This window comes from Rattus norvegicus, chromosome 19 (genome assembly GCF_036323735.1).
Source record: "Rattus norvegicus strain BN/NHsdMcwi chromosome 19, GRCr8, whole genome shotgun sequence".
Lineage (NCBI taxonomy): Eukaryota > Metazoa > Chordata > Mammalia > Rodentia > Muridae > Rattus > Rattus norvegicus.
This window is the reverse complement of record NC_086037.1, coordinates 14316286-14342938: the sequence shown is the minus strand read 5'-3', so window position 1 is coordinate 14342938 and position 26653 is coordinate 14316286. Positions and strand designations below refer to the sequence as shown.

The following is a 26653-nucleotide window of genomic DNA, read 5'->3' as shown; positions in this document are numbered from 1 at the left end:
TCCTGAATTTTGTTTTTTATGGAATTGGGTGTAGTCAATCATAGTTGCCCTCTGTAAGAAATGACAAATATCTATAATAACTGACCACACTGTACTTGTGTATACAAGTACTGTAGTGGAAAATTCAGCATAACTGAGGAGTGGGAAATCACCACTGTGTCCTGGCCTTTCTCTGCCCACATCACAGCTCACAGGCGGCTGGGGCAAACCTTGAGTTCCTCTGTAGAAACAGAGTGAGGATGAATGGACACTGAGCAGGCAGAGCAACACAGCTGAGGCAACTCAATTCCAGCAACAAATGCATTATGTGTTTCCCATCTTAACAGCTCCTTTTGAGGACTTGTCCCCACACCTAGCTTAAACACAGCAATTTTCATACATGCCAGCCTGCTATTTCATATTGTTTCTGTAATACGCCTCCACATCTTAGATTTCAAAAAAGAAAGAAAATAAACCTGACACTGAGAAGGGTGATGCCTGTCAACATCTAGTGCGTTGGCGGCCCAGGTACGGTCACAAATAACCAGGACACAGGGGATGCAGAGCAAAGGCAGATGCAACTGCATGCAGCTGCAAGCTTATTAACCCTTATATAGGCATGAATATGGATTACCTCACTTTCCCCTTTGGCAAGATATAATAAGATCGTTATTCCCATGATACCAGGAACGACTGAGGCAAGACTAGGCAAAGAAGTGAGACTAAGCAAAGGCTTCTCCTTAAAATATCTGTATAGCAAATCACCCCTCTTCCTAGTTTCACAATATGCTTGTCATAACCCAGAGAGCATGAGAGCCGCATCCACAAAAAACGGACACAGTACAGCATAGTGTTAGGTAAAGTGAGAAAAACATTTTCTTCTCAAGGGCAGCATTGCAGCCCCTGCTTGCATCTCTCAGCCGTCTTTCCTTGATCCTGTCTGGGAAGTGTCTCTCAGTGACTCCTCAATTTCTCTCTTTGTCCTTTTGTTTTAAAAGTAACACTTTCTATAACATAGCTAAATGTCCTTGAAGGGTTTTAATCATGCAAAAAGAAAGCAATATAATATATAATGTATGCAACCTTTAATGAGTGTATCTATTTTCTTAGGGGTATTATTCAGATACCTTCCCAGATCTGGATTTAACTTTGGTAATTGTTATCTGTCTACAAAATCAACAATATCGAATAAATATTCCAGTTTTTTGGCATAAAGTCCTCGGGAGTAAGAACTAATGATTTTGGAATTTGCTCGGTGTCTATTGTTATGTCCCTCATTTCATTTCTGATTTTTAATTCATGTATTGTCTCTCTTGTGCATTGTTAGTTTGAGGAAGGGGTTGTCTCTATTGTGGATCTTCTCAAAAAAAAAAAAAGAGGAAGAAAAGACAGCTCTTGCTTTCCTTGACTTTGTATTTTTCTCTTTGTTTCTAAAGGCTTGATTTCAACCCTGAATTTATTTCCTTTCATCAGATCCTACCAGACTCTCTATGGGATGAGGCTTTGCCTCCTCTTGGTAACAGCAGCATGGAATAAATGAAGCTTCTGCTGATCTCTGTTGTGGTGTTGCACATCACAATCTCACCGAAAACCATGCATACCCTGGTTTTAGGCTCTATTAAAGCGGCCCACTAATTCAGTGTTCCCTGCAAGGTGCCATGGAACAGTAGTAACATAATTCTGCATGCACATAGACAGGTTTCTCCACAGTCTTATGGGTCATTTGATAATAATTTATAGTGAGTTCATGGATGAACACACACACACACACACACACACACACTTTACTGACATGGTGCATATTCTTTGCACACCAAAAATAAAGTGAGCGTTGCTGAAAATGCACCAATAATGGAATCGAAGGAGGGAGCTGTGGGGAAGCTGGGGCTTAGAGTTACTTAAAAGACCCGATGCACATTCTCCTTCTATTGGAGGAGAAACTTGATAGACAATGTGGTTCTTTATTTTCTTTCTCTAGAGCACACAGGACTAGGGTGGCAGCTAGGGCTTTAGCATGTTTGGCAAGTACTGTAGCACTGAATTAAATCCTAGGGCTGGAACCCTATTAATCATCTACAACAATTACAGGGCAGGCTGGATGACGACACTCAGCTGACAATGTGGACATCTCAAGACAGTCACTGGACAATGGCTGACACACTTGTCTGAAGACTGGAAATGTTTCTCGATCTTGGAGAGGAAAGAAGGACCCTCCAACTACACTGATCTCTAAGGAAGTTTATTCAGGTGAGGGATGACAGGGACTGTTTTGTCTCATGTCACACATGTCATTAGAAAATATCCTAGGTATTGGATGGCGCTGTTAGCATTAACAGAACAAAGCCCATAGTGTTGGGAAGGATAATAAATTATGAGTAGGATTAGAAAACCCCAAGCCTCTTCCAGGTTCTAGGAGAGCAAAAAAAAAAATACCACGAAATACAGCATTAATGTGATAGTTTGGTTAAATCTAGTTACTAGTTTCTATTGTGATACCTATTGTCAGTGCCTGTGCCGACAGTGTGTGAATATCAGGTGTAGGTTTGTGGGGTTTAAAGAAAACACGTACACGGGTCACCCCTTTTTAGCCAGTGCCACCAAGGCTTTACTGAGATCTCCTTATATACCAGAGGCAAAAGCCGTGGAAAATCAACAAGGCAGGTGAAAATCCCCAAACAGGAAAATAGGACAAGTCTGTGTGGTGAAAGTTCCAGCCCAATCAGGGGCATAAACAGCTTCTTAAAAACAAGAAGCAGGAAAGCTCAGTGGGGAGGAAGGGTGCCATGGAAAATCCCAGCCCCAAATCAGGGGCTAAGAGCAGCTGTCAAAGGTGTAAACAATTTCTTGCTATAGCAGGCTGAAAGGCTCAGTGAGGGGGGAGGGAAACACCAAGGTAGGGCCCAACAGGAGCCTTCAATGGTGGCTCTAATGTTTCACTTTCCTCTGCCAACTGGCCTCCACACTGTTTCTAGCACCATAATGATTTCAAGTCTTCCTCCTAAGGAATTTTGTGGCAACCGTTGAATGCTAAGCACAAGGCTTCATGAGTGTTCCCCTAACACACACACATGTTGAAACCTTCCATGCAGGCTATTTCTTGATGTGATTTCAAGCACCTGTACATAATAAGACAGGAGAACATTTTGACTGCATATTCAAACTGTTATTATTTCTCAGGAATTTTTAATGGCTAATATTGGTGAAGAAGGATAATTTGAGTTAGGATGAGACATTTTTGGGCAGGATTTGGAAGGAAACATTCATTTACATGCATAGGAATTACTAAGGTTTTTATAATCAAACCTTGAGGAAAATTTGGCTTTGGAAGAAGGAGATGCTCAGTGGCTCTGCCCCGGGAAAGTCTCCTGGAAAGGGCACCTCAGCTTATGCTCAGTACAGGGAGAACATTAGCAGGGAGGCAAAGTCTGCTCCCCATGACATCAGCTGTCCCTTCTTGGACATTCTATTGTCTCCTAGAGAGTTCTGGCATCCTCTGTCACCAGTGTTGTAGTGACAACCAGTGCCCTAGTTTCTCTCAGTCCGAGTCTGACAGATACATCCTAAGACATGTTTTCCAGTCTTAGAAGTGTTTTGGGAGGGGCGAATGTCAATTGTGGAGAGACTAGGGTGAAGGAGTCTGACCTTTCGTCTCACAGAAATGATGGACAAAGAAAGTGGTTCTGGGGAATGTGGAGTAAGTTCTGGGCAGTGTCTTTTGAGCTTTCTTGGAGGTGGGGTGGGGGGAGGGATGGTGGGGGTCCTGCAAGCTTAAGCTGACCTTTCTAGCAATTGGCCACAACAACTGGAGCATCTGCAAAGGAATTGAATTTCCATGAATATCACAATTCCTGAAAGTCATGGATTTCAGAACATTAATTTTCCCATCCCCAAAGAAAGGATATGGTAAGGCCAATGCTACTATTCTGTGAACTTCTGGCCTTTACTTTTAAAGTTGATTTGTGGCTTGTTTTTTGTTTGTTTATTTATTTATTTAGTGGGTAATATTATTTATTGCCAAAGTCAAACATCTGGGTTATATCCTGGGACCCACATGACAGAAGGAGAGAAATGGCTCCTGAAAGTTGTTTGGTCATGTGCTGCACACACACACACACACACACACACACACACATACACACACACACAGACAGACACTCATACTCATACTCTCACTCATACACACACAAACTTTAAAGCAATAGTAATTTTTCTTAATAGCTTCTCGGCCTTTTGGCTAAGATCAAGTGTAGTAATTTTTCTTAGAGTCTGATATAATTGGTTCTAATACAAAGACAGCCTGAGTGTAGTTACTATATAATTAAATAGTACTCATGCTCTCAGGCAAAGAGTTTAAAGTTTATAGGTACCTAATAAACTCGCATTGGGACATATAAAGAACATTTAAATGTTCAGCAGAAATACAAAGAACAACTAATTTAATTTGTTAAAAGTGAAAGCTTATACAATTCTGAAGGTTTTTATGCTGGTTTTATTATACATGTAACTATGAAAAGAAAACATACATACTTGATCAATGAAATGAGGAAGAGTGATTTAATGAACAGAAAAGTGGATGGTACTTCAAAATTTCCATGATTACATATTATCTATTTAATTCCCTCCACAATAGCAAGAAACGGACATTATTATTTATGCGACATTACAGATACATAAACCGAGAAAATATTGTTTGGCCTGATTTTCTGAGCTTTTTAAAGGTTTAGTTAATTGACAGAGCTGTGCTTTAAAATTAGGGTCCATATTCTTCTGTTTTAAATGTGTGACACTTTTCTCTTTTTTTCTCCATCTTTATTAAATTGGGTATTTCTTATTTACATTTCAATTGTTATTACCTTTCTGGGTTTCCAGGCAAACATCCCCCTAACCCCTCCCCCTCCCCTTCTCTATTGGTGTCCCCTCCCCATCCTCCTCCCATTGCCACCCTCCCCCCCCAACAAGCCCCTTCACTGGGGGTTCACTCTTGGCAGGACCAAGGGCTTCCCTTTTATTTCTAGTGGGTGCTGCTCTCCCTGCTCCGTGGGAAGTGGATGGGGGGAAGGCCCGGGCCTGAGGTGAGTTGGAACTGGGGTAGAAAGGCATAGGGCCTCCTAGGTGAGAATGCCAAACCACCACTGCTGCTGCAGCCACCATGGAGAAGCCCTTGTTCCTGCTGCAGGGAGGAGAGTCTGGTGCCCACAAGATGGCTGAAGGGGAGCTGAGAGTGGACAGCTTCATCACCCGCCTGCTGGAGGTATGAGGATATTGTCCGGGAAAAATTGTGCAGATGACTGGAGCAGAAGTCCGAGGGCTGTGTATCACGTCTCGTGAAATCTTTCTTAGCCAGCCAACAGCTGTGAACACAGGTTTCTTTTGGAGAGCAGGCCTGTGCAGGCCCAGAACCTAGGTGGGACATTCAAGCTACCCTTTTTCCATGGCCAATCTCAGATCATATTCAGAAAGTATTTCTTGGGCTAAAGAGATGGCTTAGTGGTTAAGAGCACTGACAGCTCTTCCAGAGGTCCTGAGTTCAAATCCCAGCAACCACATGGTGGCTCACAACCATCTGTAATGAGATAGGATGCCCTCTTCTGGTGTGTCTGAAGACAATCACGGTGTACTTGTATATAATAAATAAATAAATAAATAAATCTTTAAAAAAAAAGAGTATTTCTTCCAGGTGATGGATTTCCAATTTATGGAATTGAACTAACTTACTGATGGTGGAAGTGACACAGAGAGTTAAAGTACAGAAGGAATAATCCAGAATATCCACCAACAGTTGCTGTCACACCAGGACTTTTAAAAGCTCAGCTGCTAGAGAAGCAATGTAGTCTTTGGTTATTCTCAAGCTTAGGTCTTCTAGTCATTATAAGCTGACCATGACACAAAAAGAGTCATCTATATCAAAATAGAGAATAGTAACTAGATTCACACCACACTATCACATCACTACTGTATTTGAGGTTCTCAGTTAATATCCAAGAACCTGGAAGAGGCCTGGGCCTTGCTACACATACTCATAATTTATGTCCCCATTGTCAGCTGAGATTCTTCATGCAGCCTGGGGTCAAGGAGGTCATCCCACAAAGCACAAAACACCCATCTCAGATAAACATGTATGGTTTATTGAATCCAAAACATCCATGAATTTCAGGACACAATTAAATGTTGAAACCTAAGGATAATAGATATAGAAGAGAATTAAGATTTCTAGTTCATAGATCCAGTAAACACATTCAACAAATCATAGCAGCAAACTTCCATAAGGTAAAGAAAGAAAAGGCCATAAAGGTACAACAAGCCTACAAAACATCAAACTAATTGTACCAGAAAAATGCCTCCATTCACATAATAATTAAAATGCTATATGCACAGATCAAGAAAGAACATTAAAAGGGGTAAGGTATAAATATCTAGTAACAAATAAATTCAGACGTATCTGAATTACACCAGACTTCTCAACAGAGATTCTAAAAGTCAGAAAATCTTGGGCAGATGTAATGCAGACACAGGCTCCTATATCCAGCATAATCCTCAATCACCATAAAAGGAGGAACCAGGATATTTCATGACAAAACCAAATTTAAACAATTCTTTTCTGTAAGAAAGCACAACTGAGGCTAATAGGAGGAAAACTCCAAGACAATGAACTAAACTATACCCAAGAAAAACCAAGAAATTAATCTTCTCTCAATAATTTAAAAAAAGAGAAGCACACAAACATAATTTCACCTATAACCAGAAAAAGAAGAGAAAGCAGCAATCATTGGCTTTAATATCTGACCAGATCCTCTTTCCCTAATCCCCAAGCTCCCAGGGGCCAAACTGCCTGCCAAAGTGTATGCAAGGATGCTCTATAGTTCAAGGTGAGGCCTGTTGCCCACCAAAGGCAGATCCTAGAGGTGTGAGGTGGGAATGGATATGTGTGGGTGCAGGAGCACTGTCACATAGGCAAAGCTGAGCAGAAATGGGATGTAAATTTGATGAGGGGAGTGTGGAAAGCAGGACAACAGTTGAAATGTAAATAAATAAAATAACCAATTAATAATAAATAGCCAAAAATAAAATAACAAGTAAAAAGGTAAATGAAAATTAAACCAAAGCAAACAAACAAACAAACAAACACCCCTGTAGTGTATTGGCCTAATGCTGCTTGTATTTTAATGCTAATTTGTAGAACGTGAGACTGGTTAACCCCAAATAACTGACCCTGCTCCCAGTTAACTGGGATTATAAAGAAGCCAACAGCCAACAGCTGCACAGCAGAGAGATGGGGGAGGGGAGCTTTGAGGGCTTTTCTAGAGAGGATCATGAGGAGGGAAGAAGGAGGAAGAAGCTGCCAGAGAATAAAGGAATAACATGTGTGATGGAGAGGAGAGAGGAAGAATACTGCAGCCATGGTTAAGGGAGAGGAGTGCCTAGTCCTGAGGGCTGTCCAAGTGGAACAAAAACAGCCAAGATGCTACACAACCTGTAAGAGTTAGCTTTATTGTTTGGAAAGTAGATCTGGTACCATGGAGGGCAGGCAGCTGCACAGCTACTGTGCTGACTAATGCACACTAAAAATAAATTTAACACAATATGAGTTACCAGTAAGACAGCTCTGTAGAGGATCCTAAAAGGATTACTTTAGTTTGAAAGGAAGGACAAAATACCAGAGAACACAGGGGATAAATTATTAAAACTAGGAAAGTTAATCAAAGAAGACTGTGAAAACCACAAAAATTAACAAAATGACAAAATTTAATACATAGGTTTAAATAATAATTACATATCACTAAACTCAATATCTAGGGTGGTGGGGCATGAATTCTGCCATGGTCTGAACTCAGAAAGGTGGGGTTGGGAGAAACATGTCTGGTTAAATAGTCCACCCACCTTGTGTCAATGTGATTTAATCTAGGGACAAAGAAGTGGAGCATCTCTCATGGCTTTCTTCTAACCCCTTGAAAGGATCACTGGGGTGTGGCCTCAGTACTTCATACTTCTTGCTGGGTCAGCGAAACTCAGGGAAGCTTGAGATTGTCATAGCACAGTATTAGGATAGATATACTGAGTAGATGATACTAAGTTGTTCAGATGGTGATATCCATTTGCATGTGTTCTTAATGTGGACCTAAGGAAAGAGAGATCAAGGTCCTTAGAATAGAAGGAACATTCCCAGTCCTTTTCTACCATTCCAGACTGAAAGGCTGGTAGGGAGAAAGTGGTAAATAATAAAGAATTAATAGATGATGCTTTGAATGAAGGGTTGGTTTTTGTGCTGGTTTTAGACAGGGTCTCAAGTATCCCATGTTGCCCTCTCCCTGGCTGGCCCAGTTCACTTTGAACTCAGTGCTTCTATTTTCAATAGATAGTCTTACAAGAGGGGTCTCCGAGGTCCCTGAGGACAGCATTAGCCATTGACAGTTGAGGTGTGCAACCCACAACTATAGTTTTAGCCACTTTGTTCCATGTCTACCAGCTATTTCAGATTGTTGCTGTTCTATGCCTGACAATCAAGGACACAGAAAAATAACCTGATAGAGAGCAAGGACATGGTGATCACATCCTTGCCTCTGCTGTATGTTCTGGAGAGGTTTGTTAAAATTCCAATATTCCAAAAAGCTTTATATAGGGCCCATCACATTAAGGGTCACTATGCACTGTTTCATCTAAAATGGCCTAATCAGAACTGACCGCCAGACAACACTTCCTGCGAAGTTCCTATGAGAAGCTTAAGTTTTTTGTGTTTTTTCTTCTTCCTTCCTTTCTTCCTTCCTTTCTTTCTTTCTTTCTTTCTTTCTTTCTTTCTTTCTTTCTTTCTTTCACTTTATAGGTTTAGAGGAATGTATTTTGGGCCACGGATCTGCCCCTAGTATCTTAGCTATGGATATGATCAATCAGTGTTAGTGTATGCATTCAATAAAATGTCCATTTTTGACTAAGGTAGATGCTTCTGTGTTTTGTGGGGTGACCCATTGTCAATGTCTAGTGAGTTGGGGCCCTGGGTATGGTCGCATACCCCAGGACACAGGGGGTGCAGAGCAAAGGCAGAAGAAACTATACGCAGTTGCAAGCTTTATTAATCCTTATTAAGCTAAGAATATGCATTACTACAATTTTCATTATGTCAAGATACCATAAGATCATTATTCCCAGGATACCAGGAACAATGAGGGAAGATTAAACAAAGAAAGACGAATAAACAAAAGCTTCTTCTAAAAATATTCATATAAAAAATCACCTTTCTTATTATAATCAAAATATACTCACCATTACCAAGAGAGCTTTAGAACCACTTCCACAGAAACGGGACACAGCAGAACATAATTTAAGGCCAAGTGAGAAAAACATTTTCTTCTCCAGGGCGGCATTCCAGCCCCTACTTGAATCTGTCACCAGGCCTTTCTTGACCCTGCCTTGGAGCTGCATCTCTATGTCTTAACAATTCCTTCTTTTTTCTTTTGTTTTAAAGTAACACTTTACATAACATAGCTAAAGGTCCTTGTAGTGGTTTAGTCAGGTAAAAATAAAGCAACATAATACATAATGTACATAAGATTATGGCAAAACTAGCTCCTCCCATGCTATGGAAAATCCTTTGAAGCCAAGCCTTGGGATCTAATCCTGTCAATTGATTAGCCAATAATTTCGCTATTTCCATAGGGGTAGTATCTTCTAGCTGTTTACCAAAAGACATTCGAACATCATATTTCAAGGCATTAATTACTTTTGAAGCACTTTCATTACACTCTAAATAGGCTTGAATTAACTTCCAATCATGTTCTGTGTCATTATCCATATATTTACTAACAGAAAAGTAGTAGGATTTCATCATGATAAGCATTATAAGCCCGATAACTGGCATTGGCCGCAGCAGAAGAAACCATGAGTAAAACACACATTGCTAAGAATAAGTGCTCAGCAGTAAAGGACTTTCCTGAAGGGGACAAAATTATTCCTTTCAGTGCTTAATCGCTTCACCTTACCCCATATAGGTAATAGGGTTGTCACTACATGGATCCTTATCCATTGTTGTTTGTGGACACTAAGAGGAGCCAGGGCCTCAGTAATGGAGGACACCTCCTCATCTCCTGAGAACATCCATCAGGAGAAAATGTAGCTGGTTTAACTGGATTCCTTTGAGGGTAGGGAGCAGTTCTTATTATTCTGTGCTTGGATCCATCTCCCAGGTAACCAGAATAGTCTCCCATCCTGTAATGAGACAAAACCCTCTCCCCTATATACAATGATGTCCCTTCCTGCCATTCAGCATCCCGGGCAATTTTTATCCATACTGTCTGTTCCATGCCTTCTGGGGGGAAGTTCAACAAAGTGTCTATCGGCTCTTGATATAACTTCACCTTGTGGTAAATTAAGAAAATTAATAACGTATAATGCTTGTGCCAATATAGCTCTGGGACTGGTCTGCAAACTCCTTCAGGTTGCATAAGGCCATCTCTTTTCCCCCTTTTTAATTTTATAATTTGTCATTTCAGGGTATGGTGAATTCTTTCAACAAAAGCTTGTCCTTGTGTATTGTGTTCTGTACCAGTAATATGTACAATATGATATCATTGACAAAATTGTTTATATTGATAAGAAATATATGTTGGTCCATTATCAATTTTAATTTTAGAGGGCAGTCCCATAACAGCAAAAGTTTCCAATAGATGCTGTATAACATGAGCAGTGCGTACTCCTGGCAATGGTGTAGCCCACACAAATTTTGAAAAATTATCTATGCTTACATCTATATGTGAAAGGCGACCAAACTCAGAAATATGGGTTCCATCCATCTGCCACGATGTATTAAGTTGCATCCTTCTGGGATTAATTTGAGATGGAACACATTTTATATGTGAAGACTGACACATAGGACAATTAGCAATAATTTGTTTGGCTTGAGAATAGGGAAGCTTATATTTAATATGTAAATATCCTGTATTGGCATGATTATGACTGTGTTCTTCTGGGGTAGCAAATGCCACTAATTGATCTACCATAGGATTGCCAAGTGTTAAAGATTCTGGAAATTTTGAATGTGATCTAGTATGTGTAATGAATATTCTAGAGTTTCATAATAACAATAGTCCTTTAATATGTGAGAATAACATTTAATATATGCTTAGATGTAGAAACAACAGCAGTCGCAATATTCTGTACTACTCCTACAACATAAGCGGACTCAGCTATAATATTTTTACATCATGAGTAAAATCCTGGAATACATTAATTACCGCTAATAATTCATTTTGTTGTACTGACCCAAAAGAAGATTCTTGTCCCCAAAATTAATCTTTGGTCCAATAAGCCATCTTGGTGTTAGAGCCATCTGTAAACACAGTAAAGGGTGATGGTAATGGATCAACAGAAATTAGTGTATTTATCAAATTTTTTTTTGTTTTTTAATGCAATCCCACAATTTACTATGGGGAGGATGAAATTCAATATTTCCAGTGTAAGAAATCATGGCTAATTGAAAAACCTCAGACATCTGCATTAAATATTCCCCTTTATCTTTGCTTAATGGGAAAACAATAGCAGCACAATCATATCCCCACAGAGTAACAGGTCTTTGTATGCCTTGCTGAATAATTAAAGAAATTTGTTCCTCATAATTTGTTAATGTTTGGTTAAAGTTTTATTTAATATAAACCCATTCTAAAGGCAACTCATCCTGAGCGAAAGCGCCTGTAGGATATTCAAGAGTATTTAAACATATAATTTAATAACTCTATCTGGATCAATACGTGCCAAATATGCATCTTTCCATTTTCAGAAAAGATACCCTTGCATGCCTTCATATAAGCATTAATATCCCCAGCCTCCTTTATAGGTAATAATGCTCTCCTGTACTCTTCATTAGCATTTTCAAAAGCAAGCATTTGCAGCAGTTGTCCTCCAGCTTCCTCTCCTACCATTGTTCTTTCCAATGTTAATTTTAATATACATAAAAACTTAATATATGGTTCATAGAAAGCTACTACCTTTTTCAACCAACCAGTATCATCCTTTATAATAAGTGGGTTGGGCCACACCTTGAATCGATGCTGGCCTAATTATAGGAAAAGAAAAGGCAGGTGAATTCGTCATTATCATCTTGTGAATCTAATGGTCAACATGCCATCCTCGGGAAACGACTTAGAAAAACCTGCTTCAGGCAATGGTGCAGAGGGCAAAACTTTTACTTACGTTTTGTCTTAATGAAGCTGTAGCTTCTTGTTCTGTATTCGTTATTACCCTGTCTGCATTCATGGCCTTGAACACAGTAAAAATTACAGCCCAAAGAGACCAGAAATTGGAATCTTTTTGCTCTGCCTGACAGCCTTTTTCACCTTAACTTTCACTTTGACCCAGATATCAGAATCCCTGGAACCCTCGTCAGGGAACCATGGAGTTTACTCTTGCTGTCTCTAAACACTTTTCTAAACCAGACTGATAGACATGAATTCCCTGCACTCTTAAAGATGCTTAAGCATAGCGAGATGAAGAGAAGATTTATCTTGTCCCATTTCCTTGTAATAAATTGTACTTACCTTATATGACTGTCCAGACTTACCTTCAGGGACCCTGTTCCAGTGCCATAGGTCGACGTCTAGGGTGTTGGGAGCCCTGCGTCCGGTCGCATTCCTTTCTGTGTTTCCCGATGCTCAGTGGCCATGCCACTCCAGCGTGCTTTGAAATGAACCAGTCCGCCGACACCACCACCACCACCACCACCACCACCACCACCACCACCACCACCACCACCACTACCACCAATTTGGTTTTGTAAATAAAGTTTTATTGACATCGCCATACTCAGCATTTACATCCTGTTCAGTACTGCTTCTGGCTGCAGCTGCAGGGCTTAAGAGCCACAGAGCCCTGTAGGCTCCCAGAGCTGAGAGCATTGACCTTTGCCTTGTTTGTGAAAGAGGTGACTGACCCCTGTGCTCGAGGTGGCCTTTCCGTGCCCTTTAACCCATAGCATAGGTCTCTGTGCCATCCTGTCCCTTTGCTATGATGTGCACTTCCTGGTACATTTCCGTTAGCTCTTGACATTTCCAGAGCATTGGGTCTTGCAAATTGAATTTGCATGGCACCAGGAATAGACCTGATAGCAGGGTGTGGGACACTCCCTATGGGGAACCCTGCCCAGGGGCATAAGCTTACTTTTCCAGTCAACTCCCTGAACAGTGAGCCTTTGTGGGACAAGGTACTTCACGACATGACTTGACCTCTCTGCAGTGCACCCAATCCCTGCTTGGCTCAGATGTCCCCCAGAGAGGTTGTGTGTGTGTCCCCAGTAGAGGCAGCACTCTGTGTGGTGGCATTGACATGGCATCCAGGAAAGTCAAAACCAGAGGGACTGTCGGGCAGTTGGAAGCAGATGTCTGCGTCCATTGCGAGAAGGATGGACTAGACACTCCTACAGGGGGTGAGCTGAGAAGCACTTCCTTGGCTTTTTCACAGCAGTGTAGGCTGCATGCCATGCTGTGTACCCATGCTGTGCTGAAGCCCCAGGCTTTGAGTCTCCCACAGCTGCTGTGTCCTGGGTCCAGGGTGGGATTAAGCAGACTTCAGCAGGAGAAAGGTGAAAACCCTGTTTGCAATGTGGGGATGGCACAGTCATAACACTCCTGCACATGAGGCACCTGACTTAGAGCCGTATAGCAGCTGTGACAAACCAGCTCTGGTGACACTCATCTGCAATGCCAGGCCATGGGGGGTAGAGGCAGTAGGATCAGTTGTTTAATTATCCTTGGCTACACGGCAAGTTCGAGGCCAGCCTGGGCAACTTTGTCTATGAAAATAAGACAAAACTAGGTCTTGACTCTGAGCATCACTGCCTGTACCTGGCATGGTTGCCCCACCCCAGGGAAGAAACCCCTCTGTCCAGAGGCCATAACTGCAGGAGACCCCTGGCCAAGTGTCTATACAGCGCCCTGTTTGACTGGTCTGTGCTGAGGACCAACCACGCTCTCCTCAACAGGAAGGACATGGGAGAGGCTGTTTCTGTGAGGTCCCGGGCCCTGAGATGGCCAAGAATAAACCCTGTCCTTGGGAAAGCCATGGAGACTAGGAACCCAGGGGATCTCTGCAAACACCAGGGCTGGAAGGGGACTCTGATCCTCTACAGCAGCTGCTCTCAATCTGTGGGTTCTACATCAGAGCTCCTGCACACCCGACATTTACATTACAGTTCCTCACAGTAACAAAGTTACACTCATGAAGTAGCTCTCCAATAAGTTTATGGTTGGGATCACAACATGAAGAACTGAAATAAAGAGACACAGGATTAGGAACGGTAAGAACCGCCATTCTATAGGAACCCAGGCATCTGCACTCGGTGTCTGCAAGTGTGATAGGCTAGGCTTCACCCTCAGCGATGCCAGCATGTGGGCACCAAGCCCAGGTTCCACCCCAATGCTTCCTGGATATGTGCAGGCCTGGTTCCATCAAGAAGTAATAAAGGAACCCTTGGTAAAAAACACTGGGTACCAAACAGGTCAGGAAAACACACCCCTCTGCTGCAACTCCTCTCAGGAGGGCTAATCTTTCCAGGAGGCCCCGGCTATAACCAAACCTTGTCTCCCAGTGCTTGCCCATTGGTGTCTTAGCCATATTCAGATTTGAGGACTTTGAACAGAATAGCTTCCAGCAGATTTGCATCAATGAATCCAACAAGCAGTTGCAGTCCTACTTCACCCAGCGCATCTGCAAGCTGAGGCAGGTGAGAGTGGACACCTATTCCCCAGCCCAGCCCGGCCATCACCCTGAATGTCAGCGATGTCCCTCAGTATCAGCAGGATGGGGCCTGGGCACCGTAGGTTCCCCAGGACCTAAAGCTATGTCCTTGAACTAAGTGCCATGCTCAGCCCTTCCAGCCTCTTTCAACCCTTCTGGATGCTCAACTGCTCCTGCAGCAAGGCATCAGTGTGCACATTCTGTTATGTCATTTGTGTGTGTCTACAGGAGGTCAGAGCCTGTCTCCTCTGTTCCTTTCTTTTGCTGTATTTGCCTTTCTGAGGAGGCAGGACTCACAGGTATGGGAGGCAGCCACATGAATATTCTGCAGCCATGTCTGACTCCTCTGAGGCTCAGTCCCACTTACACACCTACCCTCCAACCTCCCCACTCCATGTCACCCCTGGAGCTCTGTAGACCTTCCTGCTTTCTGTCTTTATATAATTGGTGACACTGCAGCCCTCAGTGTGTCATACAGTGTTAGTTTGTCTTTGCACTGCCTGGAGGTCTGACTTAGGAGAATGGCTACCATTCTCATTCCTGTTCAAGGGTCAGAATCTGAATCCTATGTAAGGCTGAATAATATTCCAGCACATGGCTGTGCCATGTTGAATTTACACAGTCACCTATGGATCTTATATTTTGGCTTGTAAACACACACATATAAGACTCAAGTGACACCCAAATGGAGAATTGCTGGAGTCCTCCATGGCTTTCTGAACCGTCTGAGAGACCATCCTGTCCACAGTGTATAGGGCACCATCTACTCATAGCTCACACAGCATGAGAAGATTAGGGAGGGTTAACCTAGCTTCTCTGTCTCCTACTTTCTGCCAGACTAGCCCTAGCATCTTTCTGTATTGCAGTGAATGTTTAGAACCCAGGAGGATTCCAGCTTCCTTGCTCAAATATAGCAAGTTCCTCCTTGCCTGCTTTGAGACTGAGTCTCATGCAGCCCAGGCTGGCTTTGATCTCACCATTAGTTAAGATGGCCATGAACTCCTGGTTCTCATGCCTCAGACGTCTCTGAGTGCTGGGTGACAGGTATGCACCACTCTTAAGTCCTGCCACTGGGACAAGAGTGAGCAGAGCCAGCTCTGAAGCACACACTTTGCTGGTGTCAGTGATGACTGACTTATGATCCTTTCTTCCTTGCCCATGGCCCTTCTCCTTGGTGCATGCCATCCTTCCTCCCTGTGACTCATGGGGGACACCAAGCCTGAGGATATCAGGAAGAAGTTTAGTTACTTCACTGGGTTGGAGGCTGTTAACTTTCTCCGTCAGTAGGTGAGATTCAAGCTAGAAGGTTTGTGGCATGAGAAACTGGAACAGAACTGGAATGGCAGGAACAATCGTCGCCTGGCTCTGAGAAGACCAGGTGGGCAGAAACTCATCGTTGGGCAGGTAGTGAGCTCAAGACCAGGCTGGGCATTGCTCAGCGCATGTGAACAGGTGTGCTTACATGGACATGTGTTTCCCCCACATGGTCACCACTTATCCAGGCACGGTGAATACTCCAAGGAGCTTTTTATGTTTTAACATTGTGTGTGTTTGTGTGTCCATACATGCATATACACACATACATTCGTACATATACACGAATACACGTACATGAAAACACATGCCTATACATGACTATACACATTCATGCTCACACACAGATACATACACACCTACATGCATACACACATACACACACACATACACACACATACACACATACACACATACAGGCATACACACATACACATATACATACACACATATACACACATACAATACATATACACACATACAAATACACCTATACACACATATAGACAGACATATACACACATATACATATACACGTATACATACATGCATACACACATTCATATCCACACATACATACAGACATATACATATATACGCACATACATGTAAGCGCATGAGTGGAAGCCAGAGGACAGCTTGGCCCTTGGTTCTCTCCCTTTTACCACGTGGGTCCTGGGGATTGAGTCAAGCTCATCAGACTTGACAGCAAGCCCCTTTAACTGTAGAGCCCTCTTGTTGGCTGCCAGTCACCTTTTTCCACAAATTCTATCCATGGTGGAATGTTTACAGTTGTTATTCTCATGATTCCTTCAGCAATAGCGCAGACATCATTTACACTGCATTAGGAGTTATAATTCATGTAGATGTCAGGAGAGCTGGAGGCGTGGATCAAGAAGAGAGCCCACTTTCAATGTCATTATGTGGTATTGCCTTAGGCCCTTTTATACACTCCCCTGGCTTTGTCTGAGTATATGTTTGAGGTCTCTCTATGACTGTGCAAAGAAGTAAGAGCTAGGGCTGGGCCACAAAATAGGAAAGTACTTGTTCATCCAAAAACAAAAACAAAAAACAAACAAACAAACAAACAAAAATAGCTCTAGGGTTAAATATTGGTGCTAGTGCTGAACTACACAGCCAGAAGGTATTTTTCTAAGTAAATAACGCAATATTGGGGATGACAATATTATCAAATATCCTACAACATAAGTTTGCAATGTTACCTACATTTTATAAATCAAGTCTGACCACCGTTTTGGTTGTTTCCAATCATGTCTGAGTGCATCATCACGGGAATCCCAAGGAAAATCAGAAATGGGTTCTTGAAGCTGTTGCACAGGGCCAGTATAGACCTAAATACCACAGAGGAAACCTTGATTCTTATCACAAGGGATCATTCACCATCCCTCCTGTCACATAACTTATGACAAGACGTCACCTTTCCTAAACTTAGCCTTTTTCCCAAGTGCTGCAGAAGGGAAGATCTGGTGTCAAGGGGTCTGGATTCAAACCACAGGACACTGAATTCATTTAAATAGGTGTAGTTCATTGAATGCACACACCAATACAGTTCAACCAGAGCAACAGCTCACAACTGTGTACTGGACATTGCTAGGCCCCGCTCGTTGCAAAATCCACATGGGCTCATGCACAAGTGTTGCAAATGCTTCAGTCTATGGGCCCTGACTGAGGCCATTTTACACATAATTGTTCCAATTTTCCTTGAATCTATTGGGTCCTATGTGAAGAATATACTTGGGGAACTTGTTAAGATTAACAAACCTCATAACATACAGAACATAACAGGGTATGTGACCAGCACCACACAGTTCAACCTCAGAGTTTTTTGTTCTTTGTTAGTGTTTTTCTTGGCATCCATGATGTGGAGAAGTATTACAGAACAATAGGAAAGAGCTGGCTGCTGTGTAACAAATTCACTGCTATTAAGGTAGGTATGGGGGCAAGACCTCAGCAGTAGCCCTTAAGATGGGAAGGAGGTTCCTCAGAAAATTGGACATTGAACTGCCTGAGGATCCAGCTATACCTCTCTTGGGCATATACCCAAAAGATGCCTCAACATATAAAAGAGACACATGCTCCACTATGTTCATCGCAGCCTTATTTATAATAGCCAGAAACTGGAAAGAACCCAGATGCCCTTCAACAGAGGAATGGATACAGAAAATGTGGTACATCTACACAATGGAATATTACTCAGCTATCAAAAACAACGAGTTTATGAAATTTGTAGGCAAATGGTTGGAACTGGAAAATATCATCCTGAGTGAGCTAACCCAATCACAGAAAGACATACATGGTATGCACTCATTGATAAGTGGCTATTAGCCCAAATGCTTGAATTACCCTAGATCCCTAGAACAAACGAAATTCAAGACGGATGATCAAAAGGTGAATGCTTCACTCCTTCTTTAAATGAGGAAAAAGAATACCCTTGGCAGGGAAGGGAGAGGCAATGATTAAAACAGAGACTGAAGGAACACCCATTCAGAGCCTGCCCCACATGTGGCCCATACACATAGAGCCACCAAATTAGACAAGATGGATGAAGCAAAGAAGTGCAGACCGACAGGAGCCGGATGTAGATTGCTCCTGAGAGACACAGCCAGAATACAGCAAATACAGAGGCGAATGCCAGCAGCAAACCACTGAACTGAGAATAGGACCCCCGTTGAAGGAATCAGAGAAAGAACTGGAAGAGCTTGAAGGGGCTCGAGACCCCATATGTACAACAATGCCAAGCAACCAGAGCTTCCAGGGACTAAGCCACTACCTAAAGACTATACATGGACTGACCCTGGACTCTGACCCCATAGGTAGCAATGAATATCCTAGTAAGAGCACCAGTGGAAGGGGAAGCCCTGGGTCCTGCTAAACCTGAACCCCCAGTGAAGTAGACTATGGGGGGAGGGCGGCAATGGGGGGAGGGTTGGGAGGGGAACACCCATAAGGAAGGGGAGGGGGGAGGGGGATTTTTGCCCGGAAACCGGGAAAGGGAATAACACTTGAAATGTATATAAGAAGTACTCAAGTTAATAAAAAAAAATAAAAAAATAAAAAAAAATAAAAAAAAAGATGGGAAGGAGATGATGTGTTTGATAACTGAAAGGAGCTGCCTCAGCTGTGTTTCTCTGCCTGCTCAGTGCCCATTCAACATCACTCTGTCCCTGAAGAGGAACTCAAGGTCTGCCCCCTGCTGCCTGTGAGCCAGGAAGAGGCACAGAAAGGCAAGGCCACAGCACTGGTTTCCAACCCCTCAGTAATGCTGGATTTCCAATAATGTACTTGGATACACAAATACACTGTGGTAAGTTGCAATAGATACTAATCATTTCTCACATAGGGCAGCAGTTGATTGACTACAACTAATTCTATTAAAAAAAAGAAACCTGGCTCTTGTAGAAATATACAAAGAAATATCTAGGATGGTGGGGGATGAATTCTGCCATGGACTGAACTCGTGGAAGTGGGGTTGGGAGAAAGATGCATGGTTAAATAGTCCACCAGGTTCACATTGTGTCAACTTGATTTAATCTAAGGACAAAGAAGTGGCGTATCTCTGATGGCTTTCTTCTAGTCCCTTTAAAGCATCACTGGGGTTTGAACTCAGAACTTCACACTTCTTGATGGGGCAACTACACTCAAGGAAGCTTGAGACTGTCATAGGCACAGTATTATGTTACATATACAGAGTAGATAATACTAAGATGTTCAGATGGTGATGTCCATTTGTATGCACTCTTAATGTGGACCTAAAAAAAGAGAGATCAAGGTCCTTAAAATAGAAAGATCAGTTCCAGTTGTTTTCTACCATTCCAAACAGAACGGCTGGTAGGGAGAGAATGGTAAATAATCGAGAATTCGTAGATGATGCTTTGAATGAAGTGTGGATTTCTGTGCTGGTTTAAAACAGGGTCTCAAGTATCACATGTTGCCCTCTACCTGGCTGGCCAGGATCACTTTGAGCTCAGATAAACCTCCTTTCACTTTGCAATAAATAGGCTTATAAGAGTGGCCTCCAAGGACTGTGCAGACAGCATTAGCCTTTCACAGTTGAGGTGTGTAACCCACAACTATAGTTTTAGCCATGTTTTTCCATGTCTACCAGTTATTTCAGATTGTTGCTGTTATATGCCTGACAATCAAGGATGCAGAAAAATAACCTGATGCTGAGTAAGGACATGGTGATCACATGGTGATCTCATGGTGCCTCTTCCGTACGTTATGGATGAGGTTTGTTAAAATTCCAATATTGCAGAAAGCTTTATATAGGGCCCATCACAATAAGGGTCACTATGCACTGTTCTATCTAAAATGGTCTAATCAGAACTGACTACCATATAACACTTCCTGCAATCCTCATATGAGAAGCTTGAGCTTTTGGTTTTGACTTTTTCTTTTCTCGTTCTTTCTTATTTTTTGCTATATAAGTTGAGACAAAGATAGTTAAGGCCATGAATTTGCCCCCAAAATTTGAACTATGTATGTGATCAATCAATGTTAGTGTGTGCATTCTATAAAGTATTCATTTTTTACTATGATAGATGCTTTTGTGTTTGGTGTGGTGGCCATTTCCCAGTGTACAGGTGCAGGGACCTTGCTCTATCCACTTAATGATGTTTATAGCCTCATTTTAGACGTTTCTGTGCACCCCCTATATCTCTTGACTATTTTATTTTTCTGATAGAAGCTCATGGTATATCTTACTCAGGCCTGTGAGCAGTGCTCCTTTTCGACATTGGTGCAGAGAGGAGAAGCCCACCACCAGCATGAGGTTCCCTTCACTGGTGGCTCCAATATTGCACTTTCCTCTGCCAACTGGTCTCCACACTTTTCCTAGCACCTTAAAGACTTCAACTCTTTCTCCTAAGGAATTTTCTGGCAATTGTCGATTGCTAAGCACATGACTTCATGAGTGTTCCCCTAATACACACGCATGTTGTAACCTACCATGCAGACTATTTCTTGATGTGATTTAAAGCACCTGTACATAATGAGACAAGAGAACTTTTGACTGCATATTCAAGCTGGTGTGAAATCTCAGGACGTTTTAATGGCTAACATTGGTGAATGAGGACAATTTGAGTTAGTGAGACATTTTTTTTGGGAAAGATTTGAAAGGAAACATTCATCTAGATGCATAGGAATTACTAAGGTTTTTTATAATCAAGCCGTGAGGAAAATTTGGCTTTGGAAGCAGGAGATGCTCAGTGGCTCTGCCCCAGGAAAGGCTCCTGGAAAGGGCACCTCTGCTAATGCTCAGTACAGGGAGATCATTAGCAGGGAGGCAAAGTCTGCTCCCCATGACATCAGCTGTCCCTTCTTGGACATTCTATTGTCTCCTAGAGAGTTCTGGCATCCTCTGTGATGTCACCAGACATCAGTGACAACCAGTGCCCTAGTTTCTCTCAGTCTGAGTCTGGCAGTTACAAGCTAAGACATGTTTTCCCGTCTTCGCAAGCGTTTTGGGAGGGGGAACGTCGATTGTGGACAGACTAGAGTGAAGGAGTCTGGCCTTTCGTCTCAAAGTAATGATGGACAAAGACAGCACTTCTGGGGAATGTGGAGTAAGTTCTGGGCAGTATATTTTGAGCTTCCTGTCAGGGGGGCTGCAGGCTTAAGCTGACCTTTCTAGCAATGGGCCACAACAACTGGAGCATCTGAAAAGGAATTGAATTTCCATGAATATCACAATTCCTTAAAGTCAAGGATTTCAGAACTTTAGTTTCCCCATCCCCACTGGGAGGATATGGTAAGGCCAATGCTATTATACTGTGAACTTCTGGCCTTTACTTTTCACTTCATTTGTTATGTTACATTGATATAATAACACCATCAGGAGTCATGGAGGGTCCACCTTTTCTGAGTTTAGACAGGGCAGCAATGTATTTCACTATCATTGCTTCTTTAAATACAGTGGGTATCTGACAGTTGTAACAGGGAGAGATTGTGCTCCAGGCAATAACCTTATGTTCTTAGACCTTCTCTGATTTCTTCTAACTGGCATGGTCATCGTTTGCTTTATATATTAGAGGTTGTATGCTACAAAAATTTTCTACATACCAAAACTATTTGGAACGTGTAGACCAAGATTCAGCCTGTAACCTATTCGCACTTCTGGGGCATTTGGTATTTCACATAGGGACACTGATAAGTCTGTTGAACATATCCTCCCTGGAAATGCGTTTTAAATCCAAAGTTGTTGGCTTAGAGTATCAGGGTAGGACATCTGAGTGTCTCCAATCACTCAAGTTTTGTGGATGGTGAATTTATCATCTGAGTTCTGAAGCCACAGGAGTGAGGGTCCTGAAACCAAGCTGTACCCTGTTCAGCTGATAATAATCCTGGAGAAGCCATCTCCGTGGTACATGTAAGCACGTGATGTCCGGCATAGGGAACACCTGGCTGCTTACATCTCTTGGTCTCTATAGAGTAGTGGGAGAACTGAGATCCACTGAGGAGGCCTCTTAAGCATAGACCAATCGCCTAGCAATGACACTGGGTACCTGGCTTGTTCTCCTGTTTAGGCCTCACTGAGGTCTATGAACACTCTATGCATTCTCCCCATGCAGGTTCACTTGTGTTCTTCTACCTACAGACGCTGGGAGAGAAACATCATACCCTGGCACTGAACTAAGCAAGAATCAGGCCATGAAGGAAAAGGAGAGGCTGATTAAAGAGCTGCAGCTCATTACCGAGGAGAGAAATGACCTGAGAGATCGACTGAGGTTTCTGACAGAGAGATCCATGAAGAACAGGTATGAATCACTCCAAATGCGCTTGTTTCATTCCTGGGTCTGCAAGGTCACCTTTTTCTTATCCTATTAAGGTTTTGGGTTCTAGAAAGCTGTGCCTCCCTAACCACCCTGTGCTAAACCTCACCTCCCATATAGAGGAGATTCAGAACCTGACCCTTCCTGAGGAGTGAGATTGAAAATGGACTCATCTGCTTCCATTTATTGAAAAGCAGAACTTGTGGTCTGAATGAAGAATTCAGGGATAAAGTCAGGGAGAGTGAGTTCCCAGTGTGCATTTGCAAAGCCCTTCACAGCTGGTGGCTTTGCAAGATTGTAATTGCAGTGAGTTTATGGTGAGTCTCTGTCCTTGCTAGGCAGGGGACTGAGTGCTGGAAGATCCAGGCAGCAGCCTGGGGTAATATAGGACCCACCCTGAGTTCATATATTCCTAAATGCCGATGTTCATTGTATTCTATCATTTGGGGCCAGGCCACACATCAGGCCAAATCCATATTATGAAGACCTGGAGAGAATGGAGGAGGCGGTCATGTCAATTCTGCACAACTTAGAGATGGAGAACACTGAGGTCCATGAGAACAACCATAAGCTGAAGAAGGAGATTACCTTCTCTAGGTAAGTCCTGGTCAGAAAGGCTATCACTTGTGGAATGGCCATTTCTGACTTTCTTTGTTCTGGATTGGACGGTCTTCAGCTTTGGTTCTATCTCTTGCGCTATTTACCCATCAGTGTTCCAGGGTCATTAGGACTCAGTTTTCAGTTCCATAAAAGACTGTTCCTCATCCCAGGATTGTCTAGGCATCTTCAGAAGGCTCTAGAGAGAACAGTACTGATTGAAGTAAGCAGAAGGTTATTATGCTGACCTGGACCTATGGTGTCACACCAGGTTTTACAAAACTCAGTGCGTGGACCACATGGTTAGCATGATCTTCTCTTGGTTCTACTGACCTCTTTTGAGGGTGTTGGCCCAGTACTAATTGATGTTGGCCCCATGCATTGGGCTTTCATGGATAGTGGTAGATCCATGTTCTTTCTCAGAGGTGTGGACACTAATTGGTGTCAGGCCAAGCAAACAATTTATTCTTCCCCGAATTAACTCTTTATGGTTTGTGCAGTAGCCTTATATGTATCAAGATGCATTTTATTAAGTCTTCATGGTTATGTGGGACCTGGTAGAGTTAGTGGGACTTGGGAGTAGGAATGGGAGAAAGGGCCAGCATGATCTTACTATGCAGACTGTATTTCCAGAAACCTGCTCAGCCAGCTCCTGATGGAGAACACATGTAGGAAGAAGTTGGTCCCACTGAAGCAGGAGAACAAGGAGGTACATCTTGATTGTGCACTGAACCAGAAATATTTGGTTGACTTCAACAAGAAAGATAAAGACCATCAACGGCCAGAACCAGCATTATCAGGTAGGGACGAGCAGATGTGTTAGCTTAACAATATCTGATAAAATTTGCCAATTTGATACATCTTTGCTTCTCTTACCACCTTTCTAATTTACACTCACAACCAGCCAACCACCTCATGTAATGGAATTGTTCATTGCTCTGCCTATGCACAAGTATTCTGGGAAGTTAACCACTTTTCAGAAACTGAATTATTGTGCAAGCATATTTTGCTGCTCTTTTTGAAGCTGCAGTCTAGAAATGGTGACAGATGAATAACATATCCTATTATTGCATATCCATGTGATACATTGGATCCTATGCAGAGTTTTGAACAAGTTCTTGGTTCTTTGACAAATGACACTCTGTGGTCATGCGACTTCTTGTGTAGGAAGCACCTTTCCGGGATAAGAACCAAGTGCAAATGTCAAATTAGTACTTGTCATTGGCTTTAACCTTGGTGACATATGGACATCTCCTTTCTTCCTGCAACCTGATGAGGTCTCTTGCCATTGCCCTGTTCTTGTTTTGCACTGGTATAAGTCTGGGTCCCATATTGGCAGCCCACATTACTGTGAGGCTCTCTGGAGATTTTGCCCTGCCCACAGAGTTAGCAACAATGATATCACTTAAAATGTCCATGTTGACTATCCAATAGAACTGAGGTGGTAGAAGGCAGCATTCTGACAGCTGGCTTGCATTTCCCCACCAAATCAGTGTCTGAAAAACTGCCTTCCTCTCCCAGGTCTCAGAAAGTGCAAGAGAGCTGGAATTGGACACACACCAGTAAGAGAGCTTCCTGAAGAATAAGTTGCTTTCTCAGGAGTCCCTGATGACCAACAACATCCTGAATGGTAACAACATTTTTTGGATGAGTATTCATCCTCTGAGTTAATTTGTCATTTCTTAGAGACCCTAAATTCATATACCACTAAGCCAGCCTGACTGATTGAGGTCTTACTTTCTTCTCAGAAAACAGCACTTGAGAGACAACTTGGGGGACCGCCTTTCATTATGTGTGCTAGAGGAGAAACAGCAATACGTCTGTGCTTCTAAATGTTCGTTAAGAATATGCTTTTAGAAATATTTTTGTTATGATTTTAATTGAAGTTTTCTTTTTGTTGTTTCATATTTATATGTTCTTGTTACTATTTTTACTTTCAAATATTTTTAAATATTTTTACTCATGTTAATCTTGTTTTGTTGTAAAAATGTATTTGTTATGAATAAAAATTGAATTCTATCTCTTGACTCTTAAGACCATCATTCTTATTCAAGGGTTCTGTCCCCTCCTGTGGACCTAGAACTGACAGCTACAGATGGATCTCTGCATGTTCCATGGAGCCTGGCCTAATAAGTGAATTCAAAGTCACCAAGGGGTACCCAGTGTGATAGTGTCTTTTGTGAGGATAATGTGGCTGGGTCTCAGACACACACTTTATGATGTAATCACTGACACACTTTACCCAATTGTTAGGGTCCATGTGGTTCTTCTGAGAGAGCAGCAGATGCTCTACCCTGTGAGTCATCACCACAGCTCCTGCAGGTAGCTTTTGTTATTCCACATGAGGTGCTGTATTAGGTGGACAGGATCACCTCCAATTAAATAGAGAGATCTCAGGAGATGTGTGTTCACAGGGAACTTACTGAGCTGTGCGTGTTCAACGTGTTAGGTTGTCAGGCATCCCTACAGGGCTCTGGTGTTCCCACTGCTCATTGTGGGTCAGCATCATCCTCCAGCATCACTTAGTGTCCATATTAGAGCAGATCTTTCACCTAATATCAATGATGACCATATGTATTATGCACATCTGATAAAATACAGAATAGAACCTAGCTTCTTGTAGGCCAGATTGGCTTCAGTAGTCACATGGATGTGATCAATCAGTGTTAGTCATGCCCTTCCAGCATGGTAGACTGCAGGTTGTCTGTCCCCATCACTTTGCTCTCTTGTGCCCAAACAATGCTAAGGTCAGGGCCGTTCAGCCGTGAGGCAGAGGCTCACCACCCTCAGTGCTGCCTAAGACCCCTAAGACTGTCTCTTTCGGGTGTGTGCGTGCTGGACACTCAAGGATCCTGAGATCTCCGCAGCTGAGGTGAAACAGTACCGGAGCCATTGCAATGTGGGCACACATTTGGTTGTGGAGCTGGGCCACTCTTTGACTTTTGTTGAGTGGAGAGACAACTGTTGGCTGAGCCTTTGGTGAACCGGATGGCCCCTGGCCATGTCAGCAGTCAGCAGTATCAAAGCTGAGCAACCAGTGTTTTATGTTCCATTTTGTCATCGCTGGTCAGTGTTCTGATGCCACAGCACATGGCTGGTTTCAATCTCCCCATGTGGCCACAATCCCTAATTGATATTGCCTCCACTTCCCAAGTACCACTGGGATTTCTGTAGAACCCCTAAGGCAGCAGCAAGCAGGAGCTCCTGGCTATTCCCTTCCTGCTCTCTGGATCTGCAAGTCATTCTGTGTACATATG

At 42.6% G+C, this 26653-nt stretch overlaps 1 protein-coding gene and 1 non-coding gene across 2 annotated transcripts; both read left to right on the top strand.

Moving 5' to 3' along the window:
- The first annotated feature begins 4193 nt into the window (after positions 1-4193).
- Positions 4194-4381, top strand: LOC134483724 (U2 spliceosomal RNA). The gene has a single exon (XR_010060607.1). It is a non-coding gene; the product is annotated as a U2 spliceosomal RNA (small nuclear RNA).
- A 16964-nt stretch (positions 4382-21345) lies between these two features.
- LOC134483129 (uncharacterized) lies at positions 21346-25315 on the top strand. The gene is made up of 6 exons (XM_063278374.1): positions 21346-21593; positions 22625-22784; positions 23253-23396; positions 24030-24196; positions 24918-25026; positions 25145-25315. The coding sequence occupies exons 1-5, from the start codon at positions 21467-21469 to the stop codon at positions 24980-24982; spliced, it is 663 nt and encodes a 220-aa protein (XP_063134444.1). The 5' UTR covers positions 21346-21466; the 3' UTR covers positions 24983-25026; positions 25145-25315.
- Positions 25316-26653: the final 1338 nt, after the last annotated feature.